The sequence below is a fragment of the Cataglyphis hispanica genome, chromosome 15 (genome assembly GCF_021464435.1).
Source record: "Cataglyphis hispanica isolate Lineage 1 chromosome 15, ULB_Chis1_1.0, whole genome shotgun sequence".
In the NCBI taxonomy this organism is placed as follows: Eukaryota; Metazoa; Arthropoda; class Insecta; order Hymenoptera; family Formicidae; genus Cataglyphis; species Cataglyphis hispanica.
In genome coordinates this window covers 2,504,931-2,518,136 of record NC_065968.1, presented here as the reverse complement: position 1 = coordinate 2,518,136, position 13,206 = coordinate 2,504,931, and the positions used below count along the sequence as shown (strand labels likewise).

Genomic DNA, 13,206 nt, shown 5'->3' with positions numbered 1-13,206 from the left:
GATGTATCTACTCAGAGAATCAAGGGAGAGTGGAGCGGATTCACCGGAAGTCCGCCATTTAGGTCATATTTAGATTATATTTTGGAATGAGAAGGATATTTTAGATCTCGGGGGAGGGGGGGGAGTCCCTTAATATATATATATATATATATATATATATATATATACATATATATATGTACAAAGATTGGAGAAAGAAAATAAGACAGAGAATTAAATATAAATGATTTATTTTTGCTTATTAGAATAATAGATAATAAAAATATATGTCACATATATCAAGAAATATTAATAGGATATATCAAGAAAAATTAATAGGAAATATCAAGAAAAATTAATAGGAAATATCAAGAAAAATTAATAGGATTACCCTGACCATCTAACAAATGATCCTGTGGGCTATCGAGATATTTAGGCCCATCTCCCACTTTGGTATATATTATATACTTAAGTTGTCCTGATGGATGTTTTTGAAACTTCAATTTCTCCAATAAGTCCTATACAGAAAAATAATTGTAACGCGTAATAATTGTAATTGCATACCCAAATGATTAATATTCTAAACTAATCATAGCACACAAAGTGCATACTTTTGTAGGTTTGATTTCTTCGACAGATAATCCTCTTTTATATTCAATTTCCACATTTTCAAGAGGAGGAAAGAAGTGATTCAGAACACCCATCACTGCTGGCACATCCTTCTCTAATAAATATAATGTTGCATTCGGTCCAGCGTCAAAAGTGTAAGCAACCTAATAATTTTTTTTATTGATAAAAGAATATATAACTCAAGTATTATTTTATATTATAATTGATAATGAAAAGTGTAAGTAAGATATAACGAAGATATTTCGTACTTTCATGTCATTAACTGCCTCATTATAGGAATGTATAAGATTTATGATACTGTTAGAGATATTGTTCATATAAACACATGGAGGATATGTATCAAGGCATACAGCATGCATTTGATTCGAATCTTTCATAGTGAGTTCGGCAAAAGTTTTAAAATCCTTTTCAATGATTGCCTGTTGCATTTTATTAGCTCTTTCCAGAACTGTATGTGTTATTCTATACTGCAGAAATTGAGATGTTTCCATGCTTCGTTTCATACCTATTGCACTTGGAACCTTTTTTTGTTCTTCGTTTATCTATAAATTTATATTTTACAAATTGTGTTAAATATCCCTTTACATTTATCAGATACTCTTATTTTTTCATAGTTTTTTTTTTTTTCCTTACAACTAGCACTAAAATTCTCATTTCCGGCCAATGAGAAGCAGGCACAATCTGCTTTGCCACGCTGTCTATTCCATACTTGTCTAGACCCATGTGCCATCTTACAAAACCACCCATAACACTACGACAAGCTGAACCAGAACCAGAACGTGCTATAACACTAATGTCTCCCTATAAAAATGTTTATTTTAATGAGATAATATAATTTTTGTTTAATGTATTAAATAGAAATTATACCTCTATTTTATAAAGCTTGGCCAGTGCTGCTGCAAGACATGCGTATCCTGCTGCACTGGAAGCTAAACCAGCAGCAGTTGGAAAATTATTCTTTGAACAGATGTGAATCTTCCAGTCATTCATATAACCAGGTAATTGCGAACGTTTCTTAACTTAAAAAAAGAATAGAATTTAAAGAGATTTTATTTTTAGTACCTTTAATAAATTTCCCTATGCATAGCTCTCTTACTCTCTTTCAAACAATTTTGAAGTCTTGGATTTTTTATATCTTCTTCCCTGAAAAATATGTATTTTTATATATTACAATATGAATCTGAAAAAAATATATATGCATAATAAAAATGAAATGAAAATATCTCATATTAATGTACCTGCCATTCAACCAAATTTGATCTTCTTTGAAATCAAGGCTGATCATGACACTAGTTTTTGCATACAGCTATGAAGAAAATAAAACTAGAATATTAAAAATATCTTGCCAAGAGAACTTTATTTAATATTTTATAATTTGATTTAGAAATTTTTAGATTATTTACCTGATTCGTGTCTAAAGTAGCACTTATAGAATCATTAGTTGGTAAAATTAAAGATTCATCTCTTTTTCCCCCTAAAACCATACAGATTAAAAAATCAACTTTAAAAAATATAAGAGTAAAAAAATGATCATACGAGAAATGACGTTACACATTATCTTGTAGCTATTTTAGCTGATAGCTATTTAAATGTAAATGTAATTTTTATACAGTACAACTGTCCTTGAATGTTGCTTGAAATATTAAAAAATGAGATGTAATAGAGTTTACAATAATGATTTTGCATTACAATATTGTATTTAATTGCAAATTATATCTTTTTTTTTCTAAAAGTTTAGACAATTTATAATAAAAATTTACGATTTTATGCGCACAAAAAATGTAGAAAAAAATTATTGTACATTAATTATAGTCGCAGATTCATTATTTATTATATATTTTATAATATTTATAATATATAATATATACTTGTGAACACGTACAATATTTAATGACTGCGATATTGACCGGTGCAATGCAAGTAACGGTATTCATAATCGAGATTCGTGTACAGTCGAACTCTTCACTCAATGACTATCGCACTGCGATCTGTGATCTGCAGCTCGCTTGCGTGAGTTTATATATGTATGAGGTGGGGGAAGGAAAAGAGAAGGGGATAAAATCCACGTGTCAGCGAACGATATATCTACAGAACTCGACAAATTTAAAATCACGAATTATAGTTAATTCAGTGCTCATTCAAGGAAACATACATCAATCACAAATCTGCTTGTATATATACACTACATTTTCGTCTATATATAACATTTGCCAACATCTTTCTTATGTTATAATAAGTTACAAATATATATATCTATATATATTCAAAACTATACACAATTTGAAACATTTTCGTCTCTTCACAATTATCGTGAGATTTATTTACCAGCATCCACAATATATTCTAAACTATTACATTTGTTTTTAAACAAATGGTACTATATGAAAAAAAATATAATTATTTATGCCATGTTTTAATAAGTTCCTAAAATACTTAAAGTTCTCGTTTTTATTTTTTAATTTAATCATAAATAAAAAAAGACACAACCTTGAACACACATAAGCATTCCTCTCGGATAAACGAGGAATCTGAATAGAGAAATATACGATCTGCAATAAATATTACATTATTCAACAATATATAATATATTATACATGCAATAGAACGCATTAAATTTTTATGAGACTATGCTGGATTAGATGGTAGTCCCATAGACCATGCATCCAGCAATTTTTTATCCTGAGGTCCAGCGCCCAAACTGAGCATGAGTCCAGAGAGATCACCATGATGACCTCGTCCGCGCATCGCGTGAACCACTTTCGCGATACTGCAACAATAATGAAAATACGCGTTAAGATTCAGTAATCGATGATTAATAAATAATATAAATATATATAGTTACAGAGAAATAATAGCCTTTTTGATATTAAGAATTATGCAATCAAAATACTCTTATCACATTAATTTTTAATATAAATTATATATATATATATATATATATATATATATATATATATATATATATATATATATTAACTATATTAACACTTAATAAATATATTAAATTATTAATTATATATAATTGAAAAATATTCTATATAATAAATGAATCCATACTTGGCCCATTCTTCCAAAAGAGTTGCAAAATGTGCTTTGAGAACTGAATTTTCGAGTTTCTCATTATCAAGTGATTTTTCAATCTTTGTTAATAAGGTCGGTAATTTTGGTGGTAATGTACCGGTCCATTTAACTATATGGGATTTTGCATTTTCGAGTGTGTGCTCATTGAGTATTATATCGAGCCTGCATACACTTGCACAAGGTAAAGGAATCGCTACCGAGGTATCTACGCCTGAAGATTTTAATATTATGTATATTATGAATTTTTTTTAATAATTAACTATGTTAATTAACTTTGTGATTATTTTTTCTAGAATAATGCGATACCGATAAAATTACACGTGTCAGGATCCATGTATTCCAATGTTTCTGTTTTTACCCTTCGACATGCTCTTGGTATAAGACTGCTAAGTCCGTATAAAGATTCCAATCTTTGAATTTTCGGGCCTCTTACCAGGACTTGCACGCCAGTTAGGCAGGAATACAGTAGCTGTCTAAACTGATCCTTTCCCAATATTTGTTTCAAATTTCGTAAAATTACGGCGGTAGATTTTTCCGCGATTTCTGCAAATTCTGGCAAAACTTCCGAATTGTCCGAGTTAAGATTTAAGTTCATTGGCAATTTTGCGTTTACTAAAGTAAAATTTTCTTCAGTTTCTGTAAATTATTTGCGATATAATTTTTTCATCAAAAAGAGGTATATTTTATCAGTTATATTATCATAATTAGTTAACAGTCATATTAATAATAATTACTAACCAATTTGATGTTCAAAATTATAATTAAGTTCATCGTCTAATAAACTCATTGGAAAAATTTCTATGAAATGCCTTGCGCCAGCACTAAGAATCCATACTAGCCACATATGAATTCTGAAACATTATGCAAAATGTAATTAAAACATAATATTATTAATTTATAATAAATAATTGTTTTTGTATATATATGTTTTTTCTCTTTTTATCATAATTTATACACAATAAAATATACACAATAAACATAATAATTACCTTACAAAAACATGCTTCTCATTTGTTATATCAGTAAGTGTTCTGGACTGTTTGGTTATAGGAGTATGGCAACCAGCTCCACTGTTTGCCGTTGTTAGCCTCATTGCCCTCTGTGGACATTCTGCTTCTTCTGCATTATATTTTTTTTCTGCAAAATCTTGCAGCTCTTTAATTACTTCCTTTAAATTGTCGATTAAAAATGGCCACATGTTCAACAAGAATTGTTTATCTCTCATGAAAACAATAAAACTGCACCATCTCCTAAATCCTCTTGCCTATGCAAAAAAGAAATATGTAGCAATGTGAGAAAAGTGGAATGACATTATAACAAAATGTTAAGCTCTAATAATTCAGTAGTGACATGATTTGAAAAATTTATTGTAATAACTACCAAACATGCTTTTTCGTTGCATAATTCACCTGGGCATCTTTCAATGTAAAAGTATGACTTAAAACATGCCCCCTGTACTCATCTCCAAAGTAGCAAACACCTTCTTTACCAGGATGTACTTCACAGCTTAGACTCCTTGAAAAAAGAAATTGACAATAGAAGAATTTTAAGGAATTATATATATTAAATAATATATTTAATAAGTCACATATATAAAAAAGAATTAATTTATAATAAAATTGAATTTATATATATGTGATTTATAATTAATAATAAATTTAAAATAATTTATATAATTTTTAATATAACTTTAAAGATTTGTAAACTGGATACAATCATTGTACCTAATACAAGCATGTTTTAATAAATTTCCAATATCTTGCATCAATGATTGTTGAGCAGATAGAAAAGATGTTCTTGTTTCATGTTCGTTGCTCAAGTATTTGACATTTCCAATACTTTGACAGCCCTCGCATTCATCCTGTACATCCTCCAAAGAATTATGACTCTGTCTTAACACTTCTTTGGGTCCATAAAATTTCAATTTCTCTATATTTTGTGTATCGTAATTACGATACGTTTGTGTGGTAAATATTACTTTAGGTCCATGCATTTCACAGAAAGTACACAATGCAATTGCAGCATTCATCGCTTTTGGAAGACACAATGCTTTCTGTGAATTTTTTTTATTTATTTCAGATGAAAAACACAATATTATAAATCTTCACATAGTCCTAAGTTATTAATTTACAGATTGTATAGCCTGAAATTATATCTCACATAAATATATGTACTCAATTATCTTTGCTGAACATTTATGATAATGAAATAATCATGTATTTATTAAACAGAATAATATATATATATATATATATATATATATATATATATATATATATGTTATATTTTTTAAATTTGTAATATCTCCAAATATGCAATTATCACACAATATCATGCAGAGAATAATTTGATCCATGTAAACATATGTTCGTTTAAAATATCATTACAATTGTGATGTAAGATTATTTTAAATCATTTATAATTTATGATAGAATTCTATTTACAAAAATATTTGAAGAATTTGAAGAATAAAGACACATTAACAGACATATTTTAGAAAATATATATATCTTTAAATACATGGTATATAAAATAATAGAATTTTATCCTAAATTTAATTGCAAATTAGAGATCAAAATGAGCTTATGAGATTTGTAAATTTAAAACAATTTACACATAATTTATAAAAAAAAATAATAATAATTTATGACATAACCTTAATCAAGATATTTTTCTAACACATATTCCCATCACCTGTTTACTCGTAGATTGTTCAGCAAAATTTTTCCACAAAGTTAATTTTTTTCATCCTTTTCACGTGATAAAACAAAAATGAAGTCGACACAGAGACACGTGACATTATGATAGCTAATCTCGACATTGGCTCAGCACTCGGCAAGATGAGCACATACGCATACACATATACGTGTATATGATACATACTACATATGCAAACATAAAATTAAATTTATACAATTGCATATCAGGTTGCCCGATGGGTAGGTACTTGTATGTGTGTGTGACATATGTCAAAATGATCTCATAGAGACCATGTATGTAGTAGACCAGTTATAATATATAATAATTCTTATAAATAATTTTGAGGAAAATAAAAAATATATGTGGAAAAAAAAAAGATATTTTATTTTTTTTTATACATTGAATTCACAACCAAATTTTAATTTGAAGCCTTCATAAGCAGCTCTCATCCATATACCTACAGCATGTGCTCCAGGATCTGGATATTTGAATGTCTATATATAATAAATTATAATTTTACCAAATATCTATAAATGAATATCACGGTGTGCACATGTAAAACACGTTACAGCTAAATAGTACCTTGCAATTTGTAGAATCAACAGAATGCGATTCTGACACATGTACAGTTTGCATAGTAGAAGTCTCAGCAGCTTTAACAGCTTCTCCGAATGCATCGGTAGGACTTAATCCCAAATTCAACGCATCTCTTAATTTATGTTGTGCAGGTATCAAAGCATCCAGCATACTTCTTTCACCTATTAATGCTCGACTGACCTCAGATATCATCTTGTTTGCAGATGTTAAGGCAGTTAACCACATGCTTGCAGTTAATTGCTCATCATCTCAAAATCTAAGAAAGCTCTAAAATATTTTTCAAGATTTCTTTCCTCAGTCTTAAAAATAAAAAAATATTAGTTGATGGTCTCACCTTGGCGATAGTATCAAAAAACAATGAATACATTCCACCTTCCAGGCCACCCATTTCTTTCTCAATAATACGACTTATTTGTGTAAATGCTATAGAAGGTCTTGTTGCTGAAATACTGCCTTCCTACAATATATGAAATAATCACTCATTGAAACCACATTTGTTTTTATCCTTTGTATCACCTTGATTGCTATTTTTATGACACTGGCAGTATGAGCAAGTATAGTTCCATAATTTCCATCGCCACATTCTTCATCCATTATGTTTAATTGTCTAACACATCCTATTAGAACATCGCACGCAAATGTTAGGATTACAAGAAATCTCTGACCACTCTGAGGCTGCATCATTGGCCCTATATAAGATACACTATTCTTGTGTGTAGTCTGCAATTAAAAGATTAATAATAATAATAATATAAATAATATTTAGGTATTAACTAAAAAATATTTAGTTATAAAAAATATATAAAATATAATTTTATATATATATATAACAATTAATATTTGATTAAATAAAACAATTAATATTTGATTTATACATTATTTTAATTACCTGAGAGTTTGGCTCTTCCGCGTTATGCGGCATTATTTCATCCATCTTCATCAGAAAATATGAAATATATGAAATTTTTGTTTCTACTCGAAATATATACGCATATATTGCTATTCTTATCATGAAAAAATTGGCCATTGACATTGACAGATAATTGTAATCAATTCTCATTGTAATCAATTCATTGTAATCAAATCTCGAATCTCTCTTCTGTATCTCATTATTTTGGATCTCTCATTCCTTTTCTCTCTCCCTCTCTCTAATTGGAATAGCTGATTCTACGCTTGCGCGAAAGAACTTCCTATCTCATATTTTGTGAGTGCCTCTCAATAATCGGCAATGAAATCCAGGGAAATGTATGCAGTAAATAAGCGCGATCTTAATATTTTATAATTCGATTAATATATTTAATAGAAAACTACACATATTGCAAATCTAAAGAAATGTTTATATATATATATATATATATATATATATATATATATATTATAAATAATATTATAAAAATCAGTAAAAAAAATATATATATATATATATATATATATATATATATAATATATATAATAATATATAATAATATCAGTATAATAAAATCAGTAAATATATATATATATATATATATATTTACTGATTTTATAATATTATGTATATATGATTTATCAAATAAAAAATATTTATAAAAAATTATATATACTCATGTATTGTATAAAATTGGATTATATAAATATAATTTTTAATTCTATACAATGTCATATGAAGTATTTTAAAAGAAATCAAAAGAAATCAATATATCTGCATAGTGTTCAACGATATTATCAATGTGTAGTAATAATTATAAAATATTCACATTGATATTGTATTTCAGATATCACATATAAATTTCATGAAAAACATTAAAGATAAAGACAATTGTTAAATGATAACTAGTAAGTAATTAATTCATAAATTTTAAAATGATAAAAGTTTAATTTAGAAATAATGGAAATTTACAATAAAAAAAATCTAAAGAAATATAAATTTGGTTTGCATATTTTTATATTTGTAATTGAATATCAATTGATATTTATTGCACTATAAGAATCATAGAAACCACATGGATGTTAATGGAGAATCACTGATAAAAAAAGAAAATAATATTGCGTGTATAAAGAGATATTTATTCATGATTGTGTAATTCAGCCGCACGTGGCCGAATTTGATTAACGCTACATCACGACTACTCCTGCGAGCTTTGCTTTGTCGGACGCATGATATATTGTGGCATTTAAATTGTGACTAATCGGAGATTATACATATGTAGTAGCCCGACAAATACGTAATAATGTGAGGAAAAAAAACAATTTAATCTGCCATAATATAACAATTCGATGAGCAAACTCTGCAATGGATTTCCATTACTAGCTGCAAGCTAACACGAATAATAATATATGACTCTCAGCGAATAACAATATGAAATTTTCTTACATATTATCAGTCTACGAATTTACGCTAAATCCTTGCTCATACGTAAAAGTATATTCAGACACAATCGTCATAACAATACCCGTAACATTGTCATGCATTCACGCGTTCATTGCATGCAATATGTACAGCCATTTTCTAGGATTAAAAAAGTCATCATTATCAACTTCACGCAGGATTCATACCGCACAGCACGGGGTCTTTGCTTGTATTTAAGTATTTTGGTATATGCATTGGTATACACTGTATGATGTCCTCGGGGCTTCGGTTGTTTTTTTTTTTTTTTTTAAACCTAATCAAAACGCAGTATATTTTTTTTCTAACACGATGGGACGTTTGCACTCGCATATTTAGCGTTATTCTACTTATTGTCTACTGAAAGTTTCGCAAAACTTCACTGCTGTTGCATCTCGAAGCTCTCTGTACAAGAATGTTGACGACATTCCCTGCACGCTATTAAAATTGAGCAATTCTAATTCAATAGAGCAACAAAAAAAGTTATCTATATTTTGTAAAAAGATCATTAACAAATGCATATAAACAACAATTGTTATTAACAATTTGACAATTTTATAATCACTAACGATATTCTCTACTATTGCGTACACGTGTGCATTCTCGAAGCTCGCGGATATATGTATCGATTTATTACTTTGTAACAAATAAGTGATGTGATCGTAGTTATACTCGAGCAATTTGACAGAATTCGATATAGTATCTTGAACTTTCGAGTAATTTATATTTAAACTATTCCTTTACCAATTTTCAACAGATCAAACTTAAAATGCGACATTGACTAATTTGTATAGTGTATCAGTTGCCCCATTATAAGACTACTTTCAAGTACATCCTTAGAACACCTATCAGGACGCTATCAGTTTCTTTAATGTTTCAGAGTGACTTCGTGATGTTGTTAAACAATCGTTTGCCCCACCAAGATTCCAAATCAAATGGTTTAAAATCTGAAATGATTTATTTATATTTTAGCGCAACTTTCAGGATTTTGTATACTTAATTATTATAATACATAATGTGACAAATAAGGATATTAATTAATTTTAAAACATTATAATATAGATATTACATTTACCTTGAAGACTATCATTTGGTTCACCATCATTGTAATATACTATGGAATTAGAATCTGTAGCAAGCAAAACATTACATACATATATTTCAACATATTAGAATGTTGTTTTTTTTTAGTAAATATTTATATCTAGAATGTAGAATGAACCCAGAAAATCATAATATACCAGAGATGGGATGACTTTGTTTATGAAAAAATAAATAAAAAATATAAAATAAAATTTCTTTATTTTATATGTATGTGTTGAATACAGTGGAAAAAAATTATTTTAAACATAGAAATATATATGTGTATGTGTACGCAAAGAAAAAGACAAATAATACTGTTTGCAAATCACTAACTAATTTTGGCTTGCCATATTACTACTTACTGCAAAATTCTGTACATTCTGTGCCATTGCAACACTCGCATCTTTGCAGCGAACTAACTTGATTCCATGCTATTAAAAAAAAAAAAAAAATAATAAAAATTTGACTCAATTTTAGAGAAAATATATAATGATACAATATAATATGTAAAATCTTAATTTTCTCCTTGAACTAGAGTTTCACATACTGAGCCTCTCTTTCGCAAAGTTCACATTTTTCTCTATCACACCTCATTTGATCTATTCATGTCATACTTCACATACCTCGCTTACATTTGAGAACACACAACTCTACATTCTATCTCACGCATGCGGAATATTTTTCTACGTACATTGTCTAATATATAAGACAAGTTCCTTGTGTTGCGGTGAAATGTCTTCTTGCATCTGATGTCGCTGTGAGATGAGTTTTGATTTCCCATTTATATGGAAGACCGGCTTTGGTACATTACTGTGAGCATGAAATATACAAATAGGGATTTTATTATAGGTAATACTAAGGCAAATAATTTTTTTTTAGTCACGCATTATTACACACACTCACAATCTTATATAATATATGTGATGGATTATTATAGGTGCTTGTCATGTAATGTAAATATATGAGCAGTGATTTATAAACGATGCTTGCGTTTACACGAATAGATACAAAAAACATGATTCATGCACGCTAGCATATGATGTAATAAAAAAAAGAAATTATATTTTGAGAAAAAGAAATAAGTTTACAAGCATATTTTAACGCATTTAGAAATTATAGATCACATGTTAAATCAAATATTAAATCAAAACATCTTCCTTATTACATCACATCCTAGGGCGCTGAAAAAAAAGAAAAAAAGGGGGGGAAGCATTTAAATTGCGCGCTATGACGCAAATTTTTTTTCACAGAGATGAATCGCATAAACGAATTATAATAACTGATATAAATAATATAGAACTCGGGCGATTTTTTAATTACATGCAAGTTACATGCGAGCCCGGAGTCAGAGAAGCCAAACTCCACTTTCTGTAAAAAAAAAAATCAATCTCTCAAATCAATTTTAATACTACATGGCAGCACTAATCGCGTGCTGAAATTTAAAAAAATCTACAAAGAGTAGAGTCGATTAGTTTGACTTCTCAAGAGATTCATAAGATGAATTGCATAATCTTGGTGGGGGAGAGGAAGGAACGCGTGGAAGAGAAGCGTTCGAAAAAGAGGTTAAGATTACATCTGTCGTTCTCTCTCTCTCTCTCTCTCGTTCGCTTCATCTGTCTCTTTCTCTCTCTCTCTCTCACTCTCTCACCGGGTGATCTCGTGGTCGTCCTCGGGATCGGCCTTCCTCGTCATATCGCGTAGGGTTTCCAACCTCTCGAGTTTCTGACTGATCCCTGCGAAAAGCGACGAGAGATTCGCGAAAATTCAGTCAGCTGTGGTTTTCTTTTTTTTTTTATTTTTTTTTTTCGAACGCGATTGCGTGACTGCCTCTAATCGTGTAGACGACAACCTCGATATACCTCGCGACGCGGAGTTATTATAATCCAAGAATCAGAATACCTCGTCGTGTTTTTGCTACGATCTTGCTAGGCCCTTTCGACACGGTATACATGATCCTCGTCCACAGATAAGTGCGGGAACCTTGCTTCGCGTGCGCGATGCTGCCCAGATCATTCGCGTGTGAGTCGTTGTCACGCTTGTCGCGCGTTACACAGACGAAATCGTCGCAACAAACTGCTGCTGATTAGCGAGGCAAGCCGCAACAGCCCGGCGATTATTCTCCGGCACACCACACCACACCACCGCGACACGCGCTTACGAAATCACAGGCCAGTGCTGCTCATAATGATGAACTTGGTTGGATGCATTAAGTACTACACATCTGAACGAAAGAGGGTGGAAGAAAAACCGCGATAGTGGGGGAGGGATAAATAACTCCGATATCACACGCGCGATTTTACCGGGATATTGCGGCGTCGATACTCGCTTATCAAGGCTTTAGCAGAAGGGCATATCATTAGCATTAGGATATCATCATGACTTTATTTGTTTCTTAAAAGTCACTGACAAAAAAATGACATAAAAATAATCTAAAAAGGAAAATCATTGTTATGTCAAGAATTCATCACAAAATCATCATAAAAAGTGTATCGATTGACGTCATAATGATTTTTTCTAAATTGACTTCGTTTTGATGTCACATGATATCTTATTATGATTTTGTGTTCTATTTGGGTTAAGGTATGTAACGTCTTTTTATTTATTTTTTATTATTTTATTTTATTTTATTATTTAAAATATTTTTAAGAAATCAGAATATTAATTTTTATATTTAGTTATATGTAATTATTCCTTTAACAAATAATTAATTTAAAAAAAATTGGCTTTTTCCTATACATAAAATATTTATTGTACATATTTAGCTTTGATAG

At 29.4% G+C, this 13,206-nt stretch overlaps 4 protein-coding genes across 8 annotated transcripts; all 4 read right to left on the bottom strand.

Moving 5' to 3' along the window:
• Positions 1-213: 213 nt before the first annotated feature.
• LOC126855279 (diphosphomevalonate decarboxylase) lies at positions 214-2,818 on the bottom strand. Its single transcript, XM_050602757.1, has 9 exons — positions 2,492-2,818; positions 2,013-2,083; positions 1,848-1,915; positions 1,706-1,752; positions 1,477-1,628; positions 1,243-1,410; positions 858-1,151; positions 591-752; positions 214-497 (listed from the first exon to the last, which is right to left on the bottom strand). The coding sequence occupies exons 1-9, from the start codon at positions 2,541-2,543 to the stop codon at positions 348-350; spliced, it is 1,164 nt and encodes a 387-aa protein (XP_050458714.1). The 5' UTR covers positions 2,544-2,818; the 3' UTR covers positions 214-347.
• Positions 2,819-3,042: 224 nt separating this feature from the next.
• On the bottom strand, positions 3,043-6,585 carry LOC126855278 (folliculin). Of its 4 annotated transcripts, none has more exons than XM_050602753.1 (8): positions 6,347-6,585; positions 5,415-5,833; positions 5,100-5,205; positions 4,680-4,954; positions 4,429-4,541; positions 3,997-4,326; positions 3,667-3,901; positions 3,043-3,376 (listed from the first exon to the last, which is right to left on the bottom strand). In XM_050602753.1, the coding sequence occupies exons 2-8, from the start codon at positions 5,717-5,719 to the stop codon at positions 3,235-3,237; spliced, it is 1,506 nt and encodes a 501-aa protein (XP_050458710.1). In that variant the 5' UTR covers positions 5,720-5,833; positions 6,347-6,585; the 3' UTR covers positions 3,043-3,234. The 4 variants fall into 4 exon arrangements, with proteins under 4 accessions (XP_050458710.1, XP_050458713.1, XP_050458711.1 ...); XM_050602756.1 differs by having other exon boundaries at positions 5,415-5,743; XM_050602754.1 differs by having other exon boundaries at positions 5,415-5,743; positions 6,385-6,585.
• Positions 6,586-6,756: 171 nt separating this feature from the next.
• On the bottom strand, positions 6,757-8,147 carry LOC126855280 (uncharacterized). The gene is given in 5 exon segments (XM_050602758.1): positions 6,757-6,884; positions 6,973-7,254; positions 7,322-7,444; positions 7,504-7,707; positions 7,877-8,147. Coding segments are annotated over 5 exon segments (882 nt in total). The 5' UTR covers positions 8,048-8,147; the 3' UTR covers positions 6,757-6,782.
• An 865-nt stretch (positions 8,148-9,012) lies between these two features.
• On the bottom strand, positions 9,013-12,934 carry LOC126854994 (MAPK regulated corepressor interacting protein 2). Of its 2 annotated transcripts, XM_050602249.1 has the most exons (6): positions 12,335-12,914; positions 12,084-12,168; positions 11,127-11,245; positions 10,798-10,866; positions 10,428-10,481; positions 9,013-10,299 (listed from the first exon to the last, which is right to left on the bottom strand). In XM_050602249.1, exons 1-6 carry the CDS (start codon positions 12,384-12,386, stop codon positions 10,229-10,231), a joined length of 450 nt encoding a protein of 149 aa, XP_050458206.1. In that variant the 5' UTR covers positions 12,387-12,914; the 3' UTR covers positions 9,013-10,228. The 2 variants fall into 2 exon arrangements, with proteins under 2 accessions (XP_050458206.1, XP_050458207.1); XM_050602250.1 differs by lacking the exon at positions 10,798-10,866 and having other exon boundaries at positions 12,335-12,934.
• Positions 12,935-13,206: the final 272 nt, after the last annotated feature.

Excerpts from the sequence above, each read along its gene's own strand:
- LOC126855279 (XM_050602757.1), bottom strand. The coding sequence starts at position 2,543 with ATGAATACCGTTACTTGCATTGCACCGGTCAATATCGCAGTCATTAAA. Across the intron at positions 1,753-1,847 it reads CAAATTTGGTTGAATGGCAG|GGAAGAAGATATAAAAAATC; the intron begins GTACATTAATAT and ends CATATTTTTCAG. Across the intron at positions 753-857 it reads AGGCAGTTAATGACATGAAA|GTTGCTTACACTTTTGACGC; the intron begins GTACGAAATATC and ends AAAAATTATTAG.
- LOC126855278 (XM_050602753.1), bottom strand. The coding sequence starts at position 5,719 with ATGAATGCTGCAATTGCATTGTGTACTTTCTGTGAAATGCATGGACCT. Across the intron at positions 4,955-5,099 it reads TTACATTGAAAGATGCCCAG|GCAAGAGGATTTAGGAGATG; the intron begins GTGAATTATGCA and ends TTTTTTGCATAG. Across the intron at positions 3,902-3,996 it reads TGACACGTGTAATTTTATCG|GCGTAGATACCTCGGTAGCG; the intron begins GTATCGCATTAT and ends TAAAATCTTCAG.
- LOC126854994 (XM_050602249.1), bottom strand. The coding sequence starts at position 12,386 with ATGTATACCGTGTCGAAAGGGCCTAGCAAGATCGTAGCAAAAACACGA. Across the intron at positions 12,169-12,334 it reads CGTAGCAAAAACACGACGAG|GGATCAGTCAGAAACTCGAG; the intron begins GTATTCTGATTC and ends CGCTTTTCGCAG. Across the intron at positions 10,482-10,797 it reads AGAATGTACAGAATTTTGCA|ATTCTAATTCCATAGTATAT; the intron begins GTAAGTAGTAAT and ends TGCTTGCTACAG.